This window comes from Camellia sinensis, chromosome 9 (genome assembly GCF_055761805.1).
Source record: "Camellia sinensis isolate YWXY chromosome 9, ASM5576180v1, whole genome shotgun sequence".
NCBI classification, from domain to species: Eukaryota; Viridiplantae; Streptophyta; class Magnoliopsida; order Ericales; family Theaceae; genus Camellia; species Camellia sinensis.
Genome location: NC_138969.1, coordinates 7,226,803 through 7,245,990, shown reverse-complemented (window position 1 = coordinate 7,245,990; position 19,188 = coordinate 7,226,803). Strand labels below are relative to the sequence as shown.

Genomic DNA, 19,188 nt, shown 5'->3' with positions numbered 1-19,188 from the left:
CTTGGTTGAGAACTTTGCCAGTCAAATTCTCATTAATCTAGAAGATTCTATGATTAGGCCCAAAAGACTTTCACGATGTATTTTGCATGTAGAATAGGCCTATAGTTTTTTGTGGGCTCAAACTGAAAAGTCAGTTTTGGACTTCAAAATTTATAGTGTACCCTTTTTAACAACTACAGGAAATTATAGTCCAGTTAAGAGTCAAGTTACCCTTCCATTTTATGATATTTCAAAAAAATAAATAATCATTTGCATTAATTCAGAGAAAAATATAATCACAAGTAGGAGGAGGTTTCCACTCCATATTGGTGCGTTATCTTTATTCCTTCATTAATGATCTTAAAATTATTTCAGAATCTAATTATGGCCATTTAGGGGAAGAAATAACTCCACTTCAATTAGGATCACTATGGCATAAAAAAACCAAGCTTAAAGCTATAATTATTATACCATGTAATTCATGTCTAATGATGGCACATAATAAAAATAAAAGCTGAAGATGCACATTAAGGCATATAACGTGAAAGATGTAAAATACAGTACAAAAAGTGAAATATCAAAATTGGATAGTAACATAAGAAACTCGGGGACAATATGGCAACATCAAACTTACAAAATGGTGAAAAGAACGATTCTCAAAAAGGCGAGAATGGAAATGAGGGTCCCTCCTAAAAGACATAATTGAAGAACTCTTCCCTTCATCCTCGGGCTCAACAACCTCATGTAACATAGAGTCACCTCCAAAATGGATTCACCATCGAGAAAGTAAACCTAAAAATATAACCATGATTAGAGAAAACTATAGTATTGTTGAGTATTATTGATCATGCATGTAAAACATTCTGAATCACTAAAATTACAATGTTAGGAACCTAGGAGTTCTAGTCTCTTAAGCAAACATGACGAAAAATGATTGCCACTTTACCCTTTGTAGCAAAAATGATAAATACCCTTGGGCTTTACAGTACGTTGGTTTAATCAAGCAAACATTCTAAACTTTAACTTTCAGACACTAGAATTTCCACACTTGGTCTTAAACTGATCACCGGCATCAAAACTTCAACAAAAATTTTACGAGTAACTAATTGATGATGACTGATGAGAAATTTGAAAAGATGTATATTCAAGTGAACTGCATCCACTTAGGTGGTTCAGCCATGCATGCAGTTAAAAATTTGTGGACTCTTATCAATTTGACAACATCGATCTATTGATGAACAACCAACTTATTGAGCAGCTGATTTTTGAGTATTGCATGGGGGAAATTTGTTTCGTGATCATGGACTGAAAAGACAATTTCTAACACCAAATTCAATATAGAAATCCAGAAATAGGGGTGCCTAAGTGATCTCTTCCTGCACTTGTCTAAAAGGAATTGTGTGTAAATTCATGTAGTAAAGGGTAAAAAACAAAGAAGAGCAAGGAAACACACCGGAAGGCTGTTGAGAAGAGCTAGCGCGAGAGAGAAATGAAACGTGCACACCAAAATCTTTTCCAGAACATTTGGAAGTAATGCACCAAAAGAAAACATCCAACGAGGCCGATATGCAGTTAACCGAACTGAATGAGCCATGGAGATCACATCACCAATGAAAACAAAAGTTCCACCACAACTCGTTTCTTCAAAGTTTAGACTCTTAACACCTGCAAATGATTTTCCTCCATTTTGCCAGCATTCCAAAGTATAAGGGCTTGAATATGTGATCTCAACCAACGTTAAACCCGGTGCCTGGACTGGAGTTAAGCAGGACTCATCCTGCGTCCAACATTACCAGTGTCAGAAGTTGCATTGGAGATTTGCTCACTGCCATATTTCATGCAGGTAAGGTGTTAAGTATTATTGTATAAGGGTAGTTAAGGATAGTTATGTCTTTTGTTCCTTTAGTCTTTTATTATAAGTATGTGTAACCCTAATAGGTTTATGAGTGTGAATAATATACAGTTCTCTTCCTTTTCTTTCTTTTATGCAAATCTAACATGGTATCAGAGCATCATCTTCCTCCTTGAAGATTCGTTTCTTTTTCTTGTTTCTTTCGTTCTTCCTTGTACACAGAAAAAATCAGAAAAAAAAAAAAAAAAAAAAAAAAAAAAAAAAAAATCCTTTATGGTCGAAATTTGATGGGTTTTCACCCTAGATTTTTATTTTAATTTTTTGATGAGTTTTTGAGTGTTTTTCCAATTTTTGTTGATTTTTGGAAAAAACGATTGATTTTTTTGGAAGTCCCTGCTGCGGCCTGTTTTTGGCTGTTTTTTCCCTTCCTCCCTCTACCTTGGGAGCCGACTGGGACTGATCCAGGGTTGGGAGGACTGGTTTTGATGATTTGGCAAGCTTTCACTCTATTTTTGTCAATTTTCCTCAGTTTCAGCACGTTTTCTCTCAGTTTCTGACTGGTTTTGGTCTCTCCAGCCCCTGTTTCGGCTCTGTTTTTGTCTCTAGAGGTAACTATTGTCCCTAAGTTGAGTTGGTGGATTGCCTCTGTTGGTTTTTGCTGTTTTTCGACTGGTATTTGCTTTTTTCCTATTGTGGGCATTTAATCTTCAATGGCTGAGGGTGAGACTAAGGATACAATTAGTGATGAGGGTGGCTTCCGTCGTGTTATGACTCTTACCGACAATCCCTCTCTTCAAATTAGTCCTGTTAAATTGGATGGTTCCAACTATTTGATTTGGTCCCGCTCATGTGGTCATGCTATTGCTGCTCGCCGTTTGACTGGCTACATTACTGGTTCTCTTCCCCTACCGGATGGTGATGCCTCACTCCATACTCAATGGATTTCTGAAAATGCTCTTGTTATGACTTGGCTCATCAACTCTATGCAGCCCACTATTAGTCAGAGTTTCCTTTTATTAGATACTGCTCATAAGATTTGGACAGCTGCAGCCCAAATGTACTCCCAACAAGGTAATGATGCACAGGCGTATGAGTTGAGGAAGAAGCTTCGGAGCTTAGATCAGAAAGATAGATCACTCGCAGTCTACTATGCTGAGTTGAGTAGTTTGTGGCAGGAACTAGACTATTACCAAAGCTTCCAGGCTGTTTGTTCTCGGGATGCCACGTTGTTTCAACAAACCGTTAAGAAAGAGCGTGTGTATGACTTCCTTGCTGGCTTGAACTTGGAGTATGATCAGATTCGCGTCCAGGTGTTGGGTCGTTCACCTTTTCCCACCCTACGCGAGGCTTATGCCCTTGTCCAGCAAGAGGAGAGTCGCCGTAGTGCTATGGTACATTCCTCTATTCAGGATCGTTCTGCTTTAGCTGTTGCTCCTCCTCCTCGGGCTCCTCGGCCTAGTCCAGTTCAGTCTGGGAGTCAGGGTACACTGGTTGATCGAGATCGCTTGAAGTGTGATTATTGTGGGAAAGACAGACATGATCGAGAGCATTGTTGGAAACTGAATGGTCGCCCTACTCGGGGTCGAGGTCGTGGTAGTACAGCTCGACCCCAAGCACATGTGTCCGAGATTGCTGTGAGTCCTTCTGAGCCCAGCACTCTTTCCCAGGATGAGTTACACACTCTCAGACGTTTGATGGCTCGACTTGACTCTCCTTCTACCACAGTTTCTTCTACTTCTGCTTCTTCCAATTTTGCCAACACAGGTATTCCTGCTAGTGCTCTTAGTACCTTATCATCGCCTTCTTGGATTATTGATTCCGGTGCCACCGATCACATGACAGGTGCCTCTAGTCTTTTCTATTCTTATTCTCCTTGTTCCGGCCGAGACAAGGTTCGAGTGGCTGATGGCACTTTATCCTCTGTCTCTGGCAAGGGTTCAGTTCATTGTTCATCTTTGCTTTCTCTTTCCTCTGTGCTTCATGTTCCTACTTTTTCCACTAATCTGCTTTCTGTTAGTAGTCTTACTTCTTCTCTAAATTGCTCAGTGACATTTTTTCCTACTCATTGTGTCTTTCAGGACCTGGCTACGGGGAAAACGATTGGCAATGGTAGAGCACAAGGTGGGCTGTACTTTCTGGATGCCGTTCCTCCTGTCGTCCCATCTCAAGCTCTCAAGTGCACTATTGGCTCCTCTCTTTCTCTCCTTCATCAGTGGCATCGCCGTTTGGGTCATCCTTCCTTTAATGTTTTAGAGAAACTTTTTCCTTCTTTAGTTCGTGATTGTCCTAGGAGTATTTTTGGTTGTGATGCTTGTGAACTTGCAAAGCATAAACGTACTTGTTACCCTTCAATTAATAAAAGAAGTACTTTTCCTTTTATGCTTATTCATACTGATGTGTGGGGCCCTTCCCCTGTGGTTTCTACTTCTGGGTATCGATGGTTTGTTACTTTTATTGATTGTTTTTCCCGTGTGACTTGGATTTACTTGCTTCGAACTAAGAGTGAAGTTTTTTCTTGTTTTCAAACTTTTCATAAAATGGTGACCAATCTTTTTAATGCTCAAATCAAAATTCTTCGTAATGATAATGGGACTGAGTATGTTGATGGAGTTTTTCGGGCATACTTAGAGGAGCATGGCATTCTTTATCAGACTAGTTGTGTTGGTACTCCTCAACAGAATGGGGTTGCCGAACGCAAGAATGGCCATCTTCTTGAAGTTGCTCGCTCTCTCTTGTTTACCATGAATGTCCCTAAGTCTTTTTGGGGTGATGCTGTTCTTACCGCTGCTTACCTTATCAACCGTATGCCTTCCAGTGTCCTCCAATTCCAGATTCCTCTTCAACTGCTTCCTGTCGCATATCCCACCTCGTCTCTTCCTCCTCGGGTGTTTGGGTGTGTCTGTTTTGTTCATTTGCAACCTCGTACTCGTGGGAAACTCGATCCTAAGGCTGTGCGTTGTGTCTTTATTGGTTATTCTGCTACTCAGAAGGGTTACAAATGTTATGATCCTCACACTCGCAAAGTGTATGTCAGTATGGATGTCACTTTCCGTGAAGCTGTGTCCTTCTTTCCTTCTCCTCCGCCATCTCCTCCGGGGGAGAGTAGTGGTATAGATGAGATTGCGGATGAGGAGATGGCCTATCAACACGAGTTGTCTTTTTTCCTTCCTAGTCAGCGGACTATTATTTGTGGTGAGGGGGAGCCTAATAGTTCTCTTGATGTGGAGCCTGACATTAGTGGTCGTTTGGACAGGGCTGATTTTAAGACTTATTCTCGACGTCCGAAAGAGCAAGCATCTCTTGTGCCACCAAACCCATCATCATCCCTCATGCCAGTTCCAGGTAATGCATCTCAGTCTATCCCTCTACCTGTAGTTGAGAGTCCTGTTGTCAATGATTCGAGTCTTCCTATTGCTCTTAGAAAGGGGGTTAGGGCATGTACTCAACACCCCATTTCTAAATTTGTGTCATACGATTCATTGTCTTCTACATATCGTGCTTTTGTTTCGTCTTTGTCTTCTGCATGTATTCCCCAGGGTTGGACAGAAGCTATCAATGATCCTAAGTGGAAAGTAGCTATGGTAGAAGAGATGCAAGCTCTAAGCAAGAATAACACTTGGGAGTTGGTTTCTCTTCCTAGTGGAAAAAAGCCTGTAGGGTGTAAATGGGTGTTCACCATCAAGCAGAAAGCAGATGGAACAATTGAACGGTACAAAGCACGGTTAGTGGCCAAGGGATTTACTCAGACATATGGAATTGATTACCAAGAAACCTTTGCTCCTGTGGCGAAGATGAATTCCATTCGAGCTATTCTCTCATGTGCAGCTAATTTGGGATGGCCTTTACAGCAGTTAGACGTGAAGAATGCATTTCTCCATGGTGATTTGGAGGAGGAGGTATATATGGATATACCACCAGGATTCTCATCTCAGTCTACAGTTGGGAAAGTTTGTAGGTTGAAAAAGGCGTTATATGGTTTAAAACAATCTCCTCGGGCTTGGTTTGACAGATTCCTAAAGGCTATGTTGAGGTTCGGGTATAAGCAAAGCAATGCAGATCACACAATGTTTGTCAAACGTCACGCAAATAAGGTAACTGTGCTTATAGTGTATGTGAATGACATAGTTGTGACAGGTAATGATGAGGAAGAAGTGACACATCTTAAGATGCTGTTGGCCAAGGAATTTGAGATCAAAGACCTTGGTTCATTGCGGTACTTTCTTGGGATTGAAGTTGCCAGATCTGACAAAGGCATCTTTCTTTCTCAGCGAAAGTATATTCTAGATCTTCTTGAGGAAACTGGCATGTTAGGCTGCCGACCTGCTGATTCTCCAATTGAGGCTAATCACCATCTTTGTAGTGGTGTTGGTGATCTTGTGGAGAAGGAAAGGTACCAGCGACTTGTTGGAAGACTTATATATTTATCCCACACTCGTCCAGATATTGCCTATGCGGTTGGGATAGTGAGTCAATTTATGCATGAGCCTCGTGCCCCTCATTTGGATGCAGTGTATCGTATTTTGAGGTATCTTAAATCTGCTCCTGGAAAAGGGATTTTATTTTCCAATCATGGTCACTTGAGGTTGGAGGCATTCACAGATGCTGATTGGGCTGGTTCTATAGATGACAGGCGATCTACCTCCGGTTATTGTGCATTTGTGGGGGGAAATTTAGTGACATGGCGTAGTAAGAAACAAACAGTGGTGTCCAGATCTAGTGCAGAGGCAGAATACAGGGCTATGGCGCATGGTACATGTGAATTGATGTGGCTCCAGTCCTTGTTGAATGATATTGGGTTTGTTTGTAGTGAACCATTGACACTGTACTGTGACAACAAAGCTGCCATTAGTATTGCTCACAATCCTGTTCAGCATGATAGAACCAAACATATTGAGATTGACAGACATTTCATCAAGGAGAAATTGAATAAGGGTTTCATATGTATGCCTTTTGTGAAGTCTGCAAATCAATTGGCTGATGTCTTTACTAAGGGTCTTAGTAGTAAAGTTTTCCATCCTATTTGCTGCAAGTTGGGCATGAGAGATATCTTTGCACCAACTTGAGGGGGAGTGTTAAGTATTATTGTATAAGGGTAGTTAAGGATAGTTATGTCTTTTGTTCCTTTAGTCTTTTATTATAAGTATGTGTAACCCTAATAGGTTTATGAGTGTGAATAATATACAGTTCTCTTCCTTTTCTTTCTTTTATGCAAATCTAACATAAGGCATTTTTATTTTATTTCATTATTTATTCATTTTTATGATTATTATCATATTTTTTGTATTGGCAGCAAGAATGGCATGAAGTTTAGAATTTGTACCTCAGAACATAGGCAGCTGCTTTTATTGTTTGCAAAATTCCCCCATCCATCACCACATTTTTTAAGCTTGACAATATCCTTAGCAATCAAGCAATACATAACCTCTCTGCTATCACCTTCAATGCTACCCTTATCAAGCATGTTTGAATTAAAGCACGGCATACTTGTAAATGCAGTAAACTCATTAGGACAGGTAGATTGGTCGTCTGTCAATTGAATGTCCTTGCTTGCTTCAATCAAAGAACTGGGGACACAGTATCCCTTTTTGCCATTGGCTATCATGTTGCGAAAATCAATGGAAACGTTTGAGTTTTGAAGTGTCTTCTCATGTATATGAGCAGCCATCTCCATCCACTCTTGTGCATTATGGATACGTATGCCATCCAATGACATTATTAAATCACCAGGAGACAAAAAACCAGACAAAGATGACGTCGAAGACACATCCAGAACCTATTAAAATAAAATTATAAAAATGATCAATGGGTTGTACATAGGTAGAGAACTAATCAATGACCTTAAATACAAGCTAAGTACCATGGGACTTTCACCGTGAATGTAGAATGGATACAAGATCAATGGCAGGAGGAACAATGCCAATCCACAAAGTGCACAACACTGCAGAGGAAGTTGAGAACACGTGAGATAGCACTAACATACCAATGTCATAGACTTCAAAAACATTAGCATAAATATAAGTTACTATTTGCACTCACTGCAGCATTATGCCATATGCCAGCACAGTATATGCGAAGGGTAGCAAAACTTGGCAATGCCTGCAGCAACTCATAATTGAAAGCCACCAGAGCTCCAGGAAATAGAACTGCTAAAAATACAGCAACGTACTCTATTTGTATTCCCTCACTGCTTCCAACAGAAATGATGCCTACAGTAAGTACCAGTTATGAGATCTATCCTTTTGCATGTTGAGATGTGAAAACCTTTTTTTTTTTTTATCCATACTTTCTATGCATCGGTATGTCCACATTTTGCTTTTATCATTGGGGTATCCTATAAGTGAATTACAAGTATGGATAGTTGTAACGTAGGTATCATATGTCCTATTTACCTGGTTTAATGTATTAAATAATATGTGACATATGCAAAGATACCACCTTAGAGGGGAAAGGAATAAAAAGACAAAAAGGGGGTAGAAAAAAATTAACCTGGCAGCAGCAAGAGCATGCCCAAATTCATGTGCAGAAACAGATATGATTGTAGATATACACATGTATCCAACATCAGTCACTGATATGCTCAATCCAAAACCCTGCATATAAGACAATATGCAAGAGCCTTAGTGCCTTTCTAGCGAGAAGACTAAAAAGTAAATTAACCTCTACACCCCCAAAAAAATAATAAATAAAAAGAAAAGAGGCCAAACATTAATGAAATTGGTTACTTTTAATGAAACCGAAGTACATGACTTTCAATAAGCCCAAACATTAAGAAGCTGTGCTAGGCTTACAGTTTGAAGCCACTCTAGTCATGCCTAAACACTTGACTTGCTATATATTGAAGGAGTACATTTTGCAGATTGAAGGAGTACTGGAAGCTGCAGTTGGATATTTGTTTGGGGGGGGGGGGGGGGGGGGGGAGAGAGACGGAAATCCTAGTGGATTCTCGGGCAAGGTGCAGATTTAGTCTTCTCATTTTCCACTCCCGTTCTAAGTCATGTTGCTATTTGCTAGACTATTTTGAGAAGCTAATCAGTTGCTAATTGATGCTTGTTTAAGGTTTCTACTTATATTGTGCGTAGTGTTCTATGTAACTAGATCTGATATAGTGTTGTATAACTTGTGAATTTTAGAGAAAAGAAAAGTTAGAGGTATGAGTAATATCTCACCCTCTTTTATATTAACTCATTGGCATAATTACAGGAGCATTCTAAGGCATAAATAAAGATACTAAATATACAAAAGAATGAAATAGGAAATATTTCTATATTCTAACACTCTCCCTCAAGTTGGTACGAAAATATCTCTCATGCCCAGCTTGTTGAGAATGTCACGAAATGATTTATTCCCTAAGCTTTTAGTGAAAACATCAGCCAGTTGGTCCGCAGACCTCACGAATGGAGTACATATAGTGCCACTAGTGAGCTTTTTCTTGATAAAATGCCTATCAATCTCTACATGCTTGGTCATATCATGTTGAACCGGATTTGTGATTGATAGCTGCCTTGTTGTCACAATATAACCTCATTGAATCTGTCTGATAAATCCCCAAATCCCTCAAAAATAATCAAATCCATAAGCACTCACACACACCCTGAGCCATAGCTTTGAATTCAACCTCTGCACTAGACCGCACAACTACATTCTGTTTCTTGCTTCTCTAAGTTACTAGATTTCCTCCAACAAAAGTACAATAGCCAGAGATTGACCGTCTATCAATGACTAAGCCAGCCTAATCAGCATCTGTATATGCCTCCATACGCAGATGACCATGTTTGGAGAAATATAGACCTTTTCCCGAAGAAGACTTCAAGTACCGCAGAATTCGCATAACTGCCTCCAAGTGACTTGCACGTGGGAGCATGCATAAACTGACTAACCATACTCACGGCAATAGCAATGTCAGGACGCGAATGAGATAACTAAATAAGCTTACCCACTAGCCTTTAGTACCTCCCCCTGTCTACAAGCTCGCCTCCTTGATCCTCACTAAGCTTCAACCCAGGCTCTAGTGGTATATCACAAGCTTGACTGCCAAGCATTCCAATTTCTCTTAGCAAATCAAGCACATACTTTTTTTGACATGTGAAGATGCTATCTTTGGACTAAGCAACCTCAATACCTAGAAAGTACTTCAAGCTACCTAAATCTTTGATTTCAAATTCATTGGCCAAATATTCCTTTAACTGAGGAACCTCCTCAACTTCATCTCCTGTGAGTACAATATCATCGACATAGACAATAAAAGTTGTCGTATTACCATGGGAGGAGTGTTCCACAAACAAAGTATGGTTAGCTTGACTCTGTTTGAAACCATATCGCAGTATGACCTGAGTAAATCTCACAAACCAAGTCCTAAGAGACTGTTTAAGTCCATAAAGTGACTTGCATAGTTGGCACACTTTTCCTTTGATTTTAACATCCTCAAAGCCTGTCCATGTATACTTCTTCCAAATCACCATGGGAGAAAGCATTCTTCACATCAAATTGATGGAGAGGCCAATCGAAATTGAAGGCAAGGGAGAGAAGGACTCTGATAGAGTTCATCTTAACAACAGGTGCAAATATCTCCTGGTAGTCTACTCCATAAGTCTGCATAAAGCCCTTGGCCACCAATCTTGCCTTGTAACATTCAATCGGCTTTGTGCCTCACAGTGTACACCCACTTACATCCAACAGGTCGTTTGCCCTTAGGTAACTCAGCCAATTCCCAAGTGTCATTTTGAGAAGAGCTCTCATCTCCTTTATCATGGCATGCTTCCACTTAGGAGTAGAAAGAGCATCTTGAAAATTACAAGGAAGACTCACAGAAGAAACTTTAGACAAGAAAGCTTTATAGGAAGAAGACAGATTAGTATAAGAGACAAAATGAGAAATAGGATGTTGAGTACACGACCTAACCCCCTTCCTATTCGCAATGGGAACATCTAGATCAGAAAGAATAGAGTTACCTGAAGTTTCATTAGCAAAAGAGGATTCTGGACACTTATTAGAAGGAGAAAATAGCAGTGGAGACTCCGAATTGGTCTCTTGTACCCAAGTAACTTGTTTTCTATCTTTGTCCTGACATAAACTTTGCCATCTTTCACTGTTGTTTCAGACTAAGACTCAATAGTCTCAATAGTTGAGTCACCCTTAACATCCTGCTCAATCAATGATAGGAGTGATACAGGTAGTGATATAGGAATCGCTTCACACCAAGGCTCCCCCTGAAGGGATGACTGGGGCACCGGTGAGGATATGAAGTAGGACTGAGACTCAAAAAAAGACACATCCATAGAGACAAACCATTTTCGAGAAGGTGGATAATAACACTTGTAGCCCTTTTGGGTGGTAGAGTAACCTAGGAAGACACAGCAAAGAGACCTAGGATCCAACTACCACGGGTAGGAGAATGGTTATTGACAAAGCACACACACCCAAAGGTTTTGGGAGGAATGGAGAAACTAGAAGAGGGGGATCCTAACAAAACCTGAAGAGGAGTGTGTTTGTGAAGAACTTGGGTAGGCAAACGATTGATGAGAAAGGCTGCCGTAAGAACAGTTTCCCCCAATAGAAGCGAGGAACACACATTTCAAAGGTCAAACAACGCGTAATATCAAGAAGATGGCAATTTTTTACGCTCTGCAACACCATTCTGTTGAGGGGTATTGGTACAAGAAATTTGGTGAATAATACCATGAGTGGCAAAATAATTGGCAAGGCTAGAGCCAATGTATTCCCCCTTATTATCAGAATGCAGAATTTGTACAACAGCCCCAAACTGAGTGCAAATCATTTTATGAAAATTTTGAAACACAAAAAAAACCTTACATTTATCCTTCATAAGATATACCCAAGTGGTCCTAGAACAATCATCAATAAAGGTGACAAATCATCTTTGACCCTCTAAAGATACAAAACGAGAGGGACCCCATACATGAGAATGAATCAATGAAAAATGAACTAAACTTCTTTAATAGAAGGAGTAAAAGAAGCTCTGTGTTGTTTGCCAAGTTGACATGACTCACAATGAAACTTAGAAACATTATGTTTCAAAAAAAAAACTGAAGGAAAAAGATGCTTAAGTAACAAAAAAGATGGATGCCCAAGACGACGGTGTCACAGTCATAAGTCTTCTTTGGTAAATAGTAACTGAATGAAGGAATGAGCCAACTTGTCTGCTTGATCCAAAATATAGAGACCATTCTTGTTTCAACCACTGCTAATCATCTTCCTCGTGATAAAGCCCTAAAACAGACAATGATCTGGAAAAAATGTCACACTACAATTTAAGTCCCGAGTAATACGACTCAATGATAAAAATTAACACTAAAATTGAGAACATGTAATACAGAAGACAAAGGAAGAGAAGTAGTGACATGAATTAAACCTTTCCCAGACACAGAAGAAATGGTACCATCAGCAATGCGAACTTTATCCTGGCCGGAAGAAGGGGTATATGCTGAGAACAAATCAAAAGATCCAGACATATGATTGGAAGCACCAAAATCGATAATCCAAGGCAATATTTGATGAGATAGGAAAGCACTTGGAGAAGACGCTAAATTACCTGAATGGGCAAAGTTACCTGAAGAATAACTAGAAGCCCTATAGTCTAGCAAGTGGCGAAGAGCAACCTCTAATTGAGAAGTAGAAAAAACCAGAGATATCAGCAGAAGAAACATCCGAAGCTGGGAACTGTGGCTCAGCTGTATCAGAATAATGGGCTCGAGCATTGCGCCCTCGGCCTCTAGACTGACCGGAGCGACCCCCACGAGAACTAGAACGATCTCCATGACCCCCAAATGACGGCCTATGCAACTTCCAACGAGTCTCACAGGTATGGCGAGGGCGACGACAATAGTCACAAAAGAGGATATCCTTCTCAAAAGAAGGACAGGAACCACGATCCCCATCTCTAGAGGGTGCAAAAATCAGGGCAGATCGGCCAGAAAAGGTAGCCGGAAGCATAGTAAAATGGCAACTCACCTCATTCTGCACAAAAGTAAAGGCTTCCTGAAGAGAATGAAGCACATCCATGCCAAATGCTCTACTCCGAACCGGATCATACTCCACATTTAAACTTTCCAAGAACTCGAAGACCCACTCTTGTGCCATAAACTTCCGGTAACCAACAGAATCACTGGGACAGACAGGTTTGTAATCCTGAAGGTGATCAAGTCGCTTCCATCCATTGTTAAGAAAGGTAAAATACTGAAGGATAGTCATTTCACCTTATACCGAGAAGTTCCTCTGTAAGTGGTAGTCACTGCCTCCCAAATATCTTGTGCAGTGTCCATAGAGAGATAGCCCTCTCCGATCTCCGGGACCATAGAATATATCAACCAACCCATAATGAGGGAGTTGGTGATCTCCCACTGATCATAACTCGGATCTGTAGTGGTGGGTGCCTGTATCTGGCCATCGACATCCCCCATTTTCCCTCTGCTCTTCAAGAAAATAATCAAATTCTGCAACCATGCTAGATAGTTCTTACCATTGAATAGAGAAGTGGTGATTTTAAGGCCAGGACTGAGATTATCAGTCATAGTAGAAGGTATAACAGAACTCTCACTCTTAAGCGGCTAAGAAGTTGTTGACTCACTAGTAAAATCTGCCATGAATATTCTACTAAGTAACCCTCAAACTCAGGACCAATCACAAACTCGGAAGATGGTGGAGGAATAAGCACAATTAGTAACTAAAAAATCATAAAATTAAGAACCTAGTTTTTTTTTTTTTTTACTGCATTTTTTTTTTTTTGTGAGGGCCACAAAAGCACCAGTCGATCAACCAGCACTAGGCGACCAACCAGGTGTTGCCAAAAGGCCTAGAGGAGCAGGCTAGGGCTGCCAACAGAGGCTGCGACTGTGATGGGAGAGTCGCCTAACCTTCGGCTGCGCTGGGTGGGGTGCGACGAACTCAGACAAGGTGGTGAATGGCCTACGCAGGCTAGGGTTTGGGTATGGGTGGCCTTCGGCGGAAGCAAAGTGGTAGGTTCCTCTTATTGTGGCTCCGATACCATGTGAATTTAGAGAAGAGAAAAGTTAGAGGTATGAGTGATATCACACCCTCTTTTATATTAACTCATTGGCATAATTACAGGAGCATTCTAAGGCATAAATAAAGATACTAAATATACAAAAGAATGAAATAGGGAATTTCTATATTCTAAAATTCTATATTCTAACATAATTGTATAACTATGTAGCTATATATCAGGAGCTCCTCATCTACTATTTTGGGGTGGATGATTTCCATCCTAGTGTATTGGCATGTGCTATGTCCCTTGTACATCACACCTATTCTTTTTTAATATATATTCACATAGCTTAATTACTGGGGTGATGTGCTTAATCTATGACAACCCTAATCTTTCAAAATAAAAAACAAATATTAAGGTAGGGGTGTTCACAGGTTGGGTTAGACCTATTTTCCCGGCCACCTGTCACCCGAACCGACATCATCGGTTTGAACAACATATCACCCGCACTCGTCTGATCACAATTCGAAACCGGTTGTCTCGGGTGTTGAAAAATCGGTCGGACTTCGGTCGATATCGTCACTTTCCATCTTCCTCAACTCAATAGAACATAATAAGGGTTATGCGCGAGGAAAATCAGAGAAAGAAGAAGGGGATGATTGTTTCAGAAGAGGAAGATCATAGATTCACAGAATAGAGATGGAGGGAGGGAATGAAAGTTTCAGAAGAGGGTGATAAAATAGGGATGCAAGGATGAGGAGAAAAAATAAGAAACAAAGAAGATACTGCCATCTCGAATGTGATCTTAGAGCCATCGCCACTGTCTCATACAGAGGCCTCCATCATCACAATCTGATACTAAGGAGATATGGAGAAATACAGAGACGGAAGGGAAATAAGAGAGAAGGTCTCTATAGACTGAAATAATGAGAGATAGAGAGAGAAGTTATTGATATGCGTGAGTGAGAGAGAGGATAGTACTCTTTGACTGAAGTACTATTAGAGAGAGGGAGTTATTATGGTGGTGAGAAGACAAAGAGTTGGACAGTGAAAAGACACCTCTAGAAAGCTAGAAAGATAAAGTTTGAAATAAGATTTCTAGAAACTTGGAGATAATGTATTATGGTATGTCAACAATAACAAGCCACGTATAAATTATATTATATTAATATATTTCGGTCGGTCGGTATTTTATGATTTTTTTATTGGTGCACCCGCAAGCCAACCGCCACTTGAAATTATATAACTTTGTTGATCCTCTGCCAACCGTATAGTAAAGCGAAACTGTCCGTGGCAAGCAATATTTGGTCGGTTTGATCAGTTTTTTCGGGTGATTCAGTTCTATGAACAGCCCTATATTAAAGTATGCAAATAGCAGAAACAGAACTGGAGAATTAAAAAATAAGGAGCTTTCAATATATATATTCTTCACTCATTTTAAGTTTAAATAAGTTGTTTTCCAATGCGAGGCATTTGAATGGCATGAATCGTTGAGCAAGAAAATCAGCAGACTCAATGAGGACCTCTTCACTATTTCAAGATTCAACCACTAAAACTAAAAGCCAAAGAATTGAAGCTCTCTAATCAAGTAAGAGCTCCTTGTTTGGCCATCAATTTACTTGCTTAACAATTCATTAGATGTCATCCAAACACTTCGTATCAAAGAATACTCAGTTCAACTAATGATAAGTAAAACGTACATAGAGCAATAGCACCATATGAAGTCAATAAATACATGTTAGTCAATAATTCAAAAGCTCACATATTGACATTTGATTGGAAAAATAGGACTTACACAAATTAATAGCTCCCAACTTAGTCTGAACTCTCTCTTTATATGACAATATCCTTATTTTTTAAATAACATTATACACAAAAACAATTGAAATGAGTTAGTTGGACTGAAACTCTATTTCCCGCAGTATCTATTTGGCACTCTATGATTGAGATACTTTCTTTGTTTTCATTGAAATACAGGGGTTACAATTCATCAATATCACATGGATGCATATAGATGGGATACAGTAGACAAAATCCAATCAATAAGCGTACTAAAACTTTTGGAGAAACAGAGTAGCCTATATAAGCCCAAGAAATCCAGATGAGAACATAGACAGTCGTCAATGTCAAATAACAAGAAATGAAGCATACAAATCAGGCACTAACCGAAGGGAAAATCCCAAACAAGGAGCCACTCAGAAGCCTGCTAAGCCAGGCATTGCCATCATACAAATGCAGCACTCTGGCTAATTCCCATAGAAGAATCTGCCCTCCCATACAAAGCAAAGAAGAGAAAGAAAATACTAAGAAACAGAACTGTTGCAGATACATCTGATACAAAACAAAGATAACATTTTGGCTCTAACCATACAAACTCCAAGCATTGCCGTTAGACTAAAACCGATCCCAGCTGCAAACCAAACTCGCAAATACCTGTACATATTGTATGACTGTGTCAGTATTCGTAGCTATATAACCAAGACGAACCAAACTCCTCCAAGTGCTTAGGCCACAATCCCTTTAGTATAAATGGCAACGGAATGGGGACGGGGGAAGCAAAATTCATTAACTTCCCATTTTCTTATTGAACAGGAAAACAGAAAAACTCACACGAGACCGAGCCAAGATATGCCCATAAAGGATTGGGTCGGAACAGGGTCAATTGTCAATCCTATTCTCGGGGTCATTCTATTTCCAAGCACACGCCATTTTCTCTCAATTCACACGCTAAAAATGAATAAAATTCTATTACAATTATATCATTAATCAAAATGACTAACAATACAAGGATATTAGTACACATCTGGTTTTTCGTTTGGCAATTCATTCATTTGTTCCAATTTTCGGAATTCAATTTTCTAAAAATTAAGTTTTTTGTTTTTAATGTATTTTTTTAATATTTTAAGCAAATTTTTTACATTTTTAAATACATCTAACCTAGATGTACTTAAAAAGTGAAATATTTATCAAAAAATATTTTCAAAATCAATAAATACACAATAATACGAAAATGTATTGAATTTTCATATTTTTTAAAAATATATATTTTGGGTATTTAGTGAATTTTTTGAAGTTTTTTTCCACAAATATTATATTTTTTTAATTGTATTTATATTATGTATCTATCTAATAATAAAGAGTAAAATTTTTTTGCTTAAAATAGTAAAAAAATCACTAAAAAATTATAAAAATTATAATAAAAAAAAAACTCAATATTCAGAAAATTGGAAGCAAACAATGGTGATTGGTGTGTGGAAATTTGATGAACCCTAATGAACAAGTAAATAATAAATAAATAAATAACACAAAAACGAAAACAAGCTCATCCATCCAAATGAGCAAGTAAATAAAACCTGGAATATGTTCGTCCGAGGCGGAAGAGTGGATCATTGAAGGCAGAGGTCTTGACGTCGCAGTACCTGCAATGCAAGAGTGAATTTTTTTTCTTCTAAATTCTTCATCAATCAAAAACGAATGAAGAAGAAAATGAAAACGTACCAACAGGAAACGGTGTTGGAGAGACGCTTGATGTGTAAGGGAAGGAGGGTTCGAGTCTGTACCCTCCCAAACCTTCTCACTCGCCTCCCTTCCATCTTCTTCCTGATAAACCCTAAACCCAATCACTGTCACTGTAATTATCTATGTTCTTGTGTGCAAGTCCGCCGATTCGTATTTTTAGCTAAACTTTGGCATTCCAAATGGGATGTGGGTTTCCATGCCATTTTACACCCACTCCATTTTTTCGGAGGCTTTTCCCAATATAAGCCATTTTTTCATTGTATTTCCAAAATTAGGCCAACTTCTGACGGAATTTCAAAACTAAGTTAAAGCGTCATTACTATTCGCACTTTTACTGTTAGGAGCGCAAAAGTAGATGAACAGAAAAATCGCTATTACAAATAGCGACTTTGATTAAGAATTCGCTATTACAAATAGCGCTTCTAACGTTAGTTTTTGTCCGGATAAAAACGCTTTTCTTAACAGCGCTTTTTACCCAAAAACGCTATTTCTAATAGCGATTTTAACAAAAAAAAATTTCCAGAAAAAACGCTATCTCTAATAACGATTTCAGTTCAAATTTTGTTGCCAAAAAAACGCTATTTCTAATAGCGATTTCAGTTAAATGAAAACGCTTTTTCGATCAGCGTTTTTAAAGTCCTCATATATACCAACGAACCCCCCCTCATTTGCATACGTTTTTCAGATTTTCAGACTTAGGTTTTTCGCTCTCGCTCTCTGGTCTCTGCTCTCTGCTCTCGCTCGCCCTCTGCTCTCGCTCGCTCTCTCTCTCTGCTCTCGCTCCTCCATCTCAGCTCGCTCTCGCTCTCTGTCTCTGCTCTCTCTCTCTCTCCGTGGTATGACATTAACCCTAATTTTATGTATTTAGTTTTTGTGTTTGTAAATGTGTTGTATTTTTCTGTCAATGTTAAGGTTTTACTTGTGAAATATTAAATGTGTTAGGGTTTTTATCATTGTGGTTATGAAATTAGGGTTTGGAATTTTTTGGCATACGGGTTAGAGTTTTTCTGTCAATGTTAGGGTTTTTAAATGTATTTGAATTTTTTGGAATCAGGGTTAGTTTTTGAATTTTTTAGAATTATTAAATGTATTTTTCTGTCAATGTTAGGGTTTTTATCATTGTGGTTATGAAATTGAATATGGTTATGAATGTTTATGCTTTGTCCGTGTGGTTGTGGTGATGAAATTAGGGTTCGATATTAGATTGTTCACATTATTAGGATTGTTCAAATTAGGATGTCATTTTAGGGTTCACATTATTAAGTGTTGTAATGCATTTGAATTTTTATGCTTTTGAATCATAAATCGGGTTTGGAATTTTTTTAATTTTTTGAATTTGTTAAATAAATCATAAATATGAGAATTGAGAATTGAAATTTGGAATGATGAAATTCGTAAATCATCAATTCATATAATTGATAATTGTTAATGTGATATTATGAAATTCATATAATTGAGAATTGAGAATTGAGAATTGAGAATTGAAATGACGAAATGTTTATATTTTTAAATTTGAAATCAGGAATTAGAATTTTGAAATTATGCTTGTGAATCAAAATGTCTATATTTTGAATATTGAATAAACCAACGTACATTTGTTGAATTGGAAATTGTTTTTTTTTGCTTGTGAAGAGGAATTAAAAGGAAATTAGGGTTTTAAAAGTAATTTTTTTTAATTAAGAATTGCAATTAAAAAATCCGAAATTCATATAATTGATAATTTGTAATGTCATATTATGAAATTCATGTATTTGAGAATTGTTGATTTGAAATTATGAAATGTCTATATTTTGAAATTTGAAATTTGAAATCAGAAAATGGAATTTTGAAATGATGCTTGTGAGTTTTTTTTTTTTTTTTGCTTGTTAACAGGAAT

The 19,188-nt window shown here is 38.5% G+C and overlaps 2 protein-coding genes across 5 annotated transcripts; one reads left to right on the top strand and one right to left on the bottom strand.

Moving 5' to 3' along the window:
• Window positions 1–408: 408 nt before the first annotated feature.
• LOC114309296 (Peptidase M50 family protein) lies at window positions 409–17,535 on the bottom strand. 4 transcript variants are annotated; one of them, XM_028255008.2, is made up of 11 exons: window positions 17,292–17,350; window positions 17,147–17,212; window positions 16,404–16,520; window positions 16,160–16,226; window positions 15,960–16,058; window positions 8,318–8,421; window positions 7,868–8,015; window positions 7,689–7,769; window positions 7,152–7,604; window positions 1,433–1,756; window positions 409–771 (listed from the first exon to the last, which is right to left on the bottom strand). In XM_028255008.2, the coding sequence occupies exons 3-11, from the start codon at window positions 16,478–16,480 to the stop codon at window positions 610–612; spliced, it is 1,515 nt and encodes a 504-aa protein (XP_028110809.2). In that variant the 5' UTR covers window positions 16,481–16,520; window positions 17,147–17,212; window positions 17,292–17,350; the 3' UTR covers window positions 409–609. The 4 variants fall into 4 exon arrangements, with proteins under 4 accessions (XP_028110809.2, XP_028110808.2, XP_028110810.2 ...); XM_028255007.2 differs by lacking the exon at window positions 16,404–16,520 and having other exon boundaries at window positions 17,292–17,535; XM_028255009.2 differs by lacking the exons at window positions 1,433–1,756; window positions 16,404–16,520 and having other exon boundaries at window positions 17,292–17,528.
• LOC145798974 (uncharacterized) lies at window positions 2,542–4,216 on the top strand. Its single transcript, XM_082888490.1, has 2 exons — window positions 2,542–3,595; window positions 3,910–4,216. The coding sequence occupies exons 1-2, from the start codon at window positions 2,542–2,544 to the stop codon at window positions 3,942–3,944; spliced, it is 1,089 nt and encodes a 362-aa protein (XP_082744616.1). The 3' UTR covers window positions 3,945–4,216.
• Window positions 17,536–19,188: the final 1,653 nt, after the last annotated feature.

Coding starts and splice junctions, on each gene's coding strand:
- LOC145798974 (XM_082888490.1), top strand. CDS start 2,542: ATGGCTGAGGGTGAGACTAAGGATACAATTAGTGATGAGGGTGGCTTC. Junction 3,596..3,909: donor TTCCAATTTTGCCAACACAG/GTATTCCTGCTA, acceptor TGTGTCTTTCAG/GACCTGGCTACGGGGAAAAC.
- LOC114309296 (XM_028255007.2), bottom strand. CDS start 17,386: ATGGAAGGGAGGCGAGTGAGAAGGTTTGGGAGGGTACAGACTCGAACC. Junction 16,227..17,146: donor CTCGGACGAACATATTCCAG/GTTTTATTTACT, acceptor CAATATGTACAG/GTATTTGCGAGTTTGGTTTG. Junction 7,605..7,688: donor TTCACGGTGAAAGTCCCATG/GTACTTAGCTTG, acceptor TTATTTTAATAG/GTTCTGGATGTGTCTTCGAC.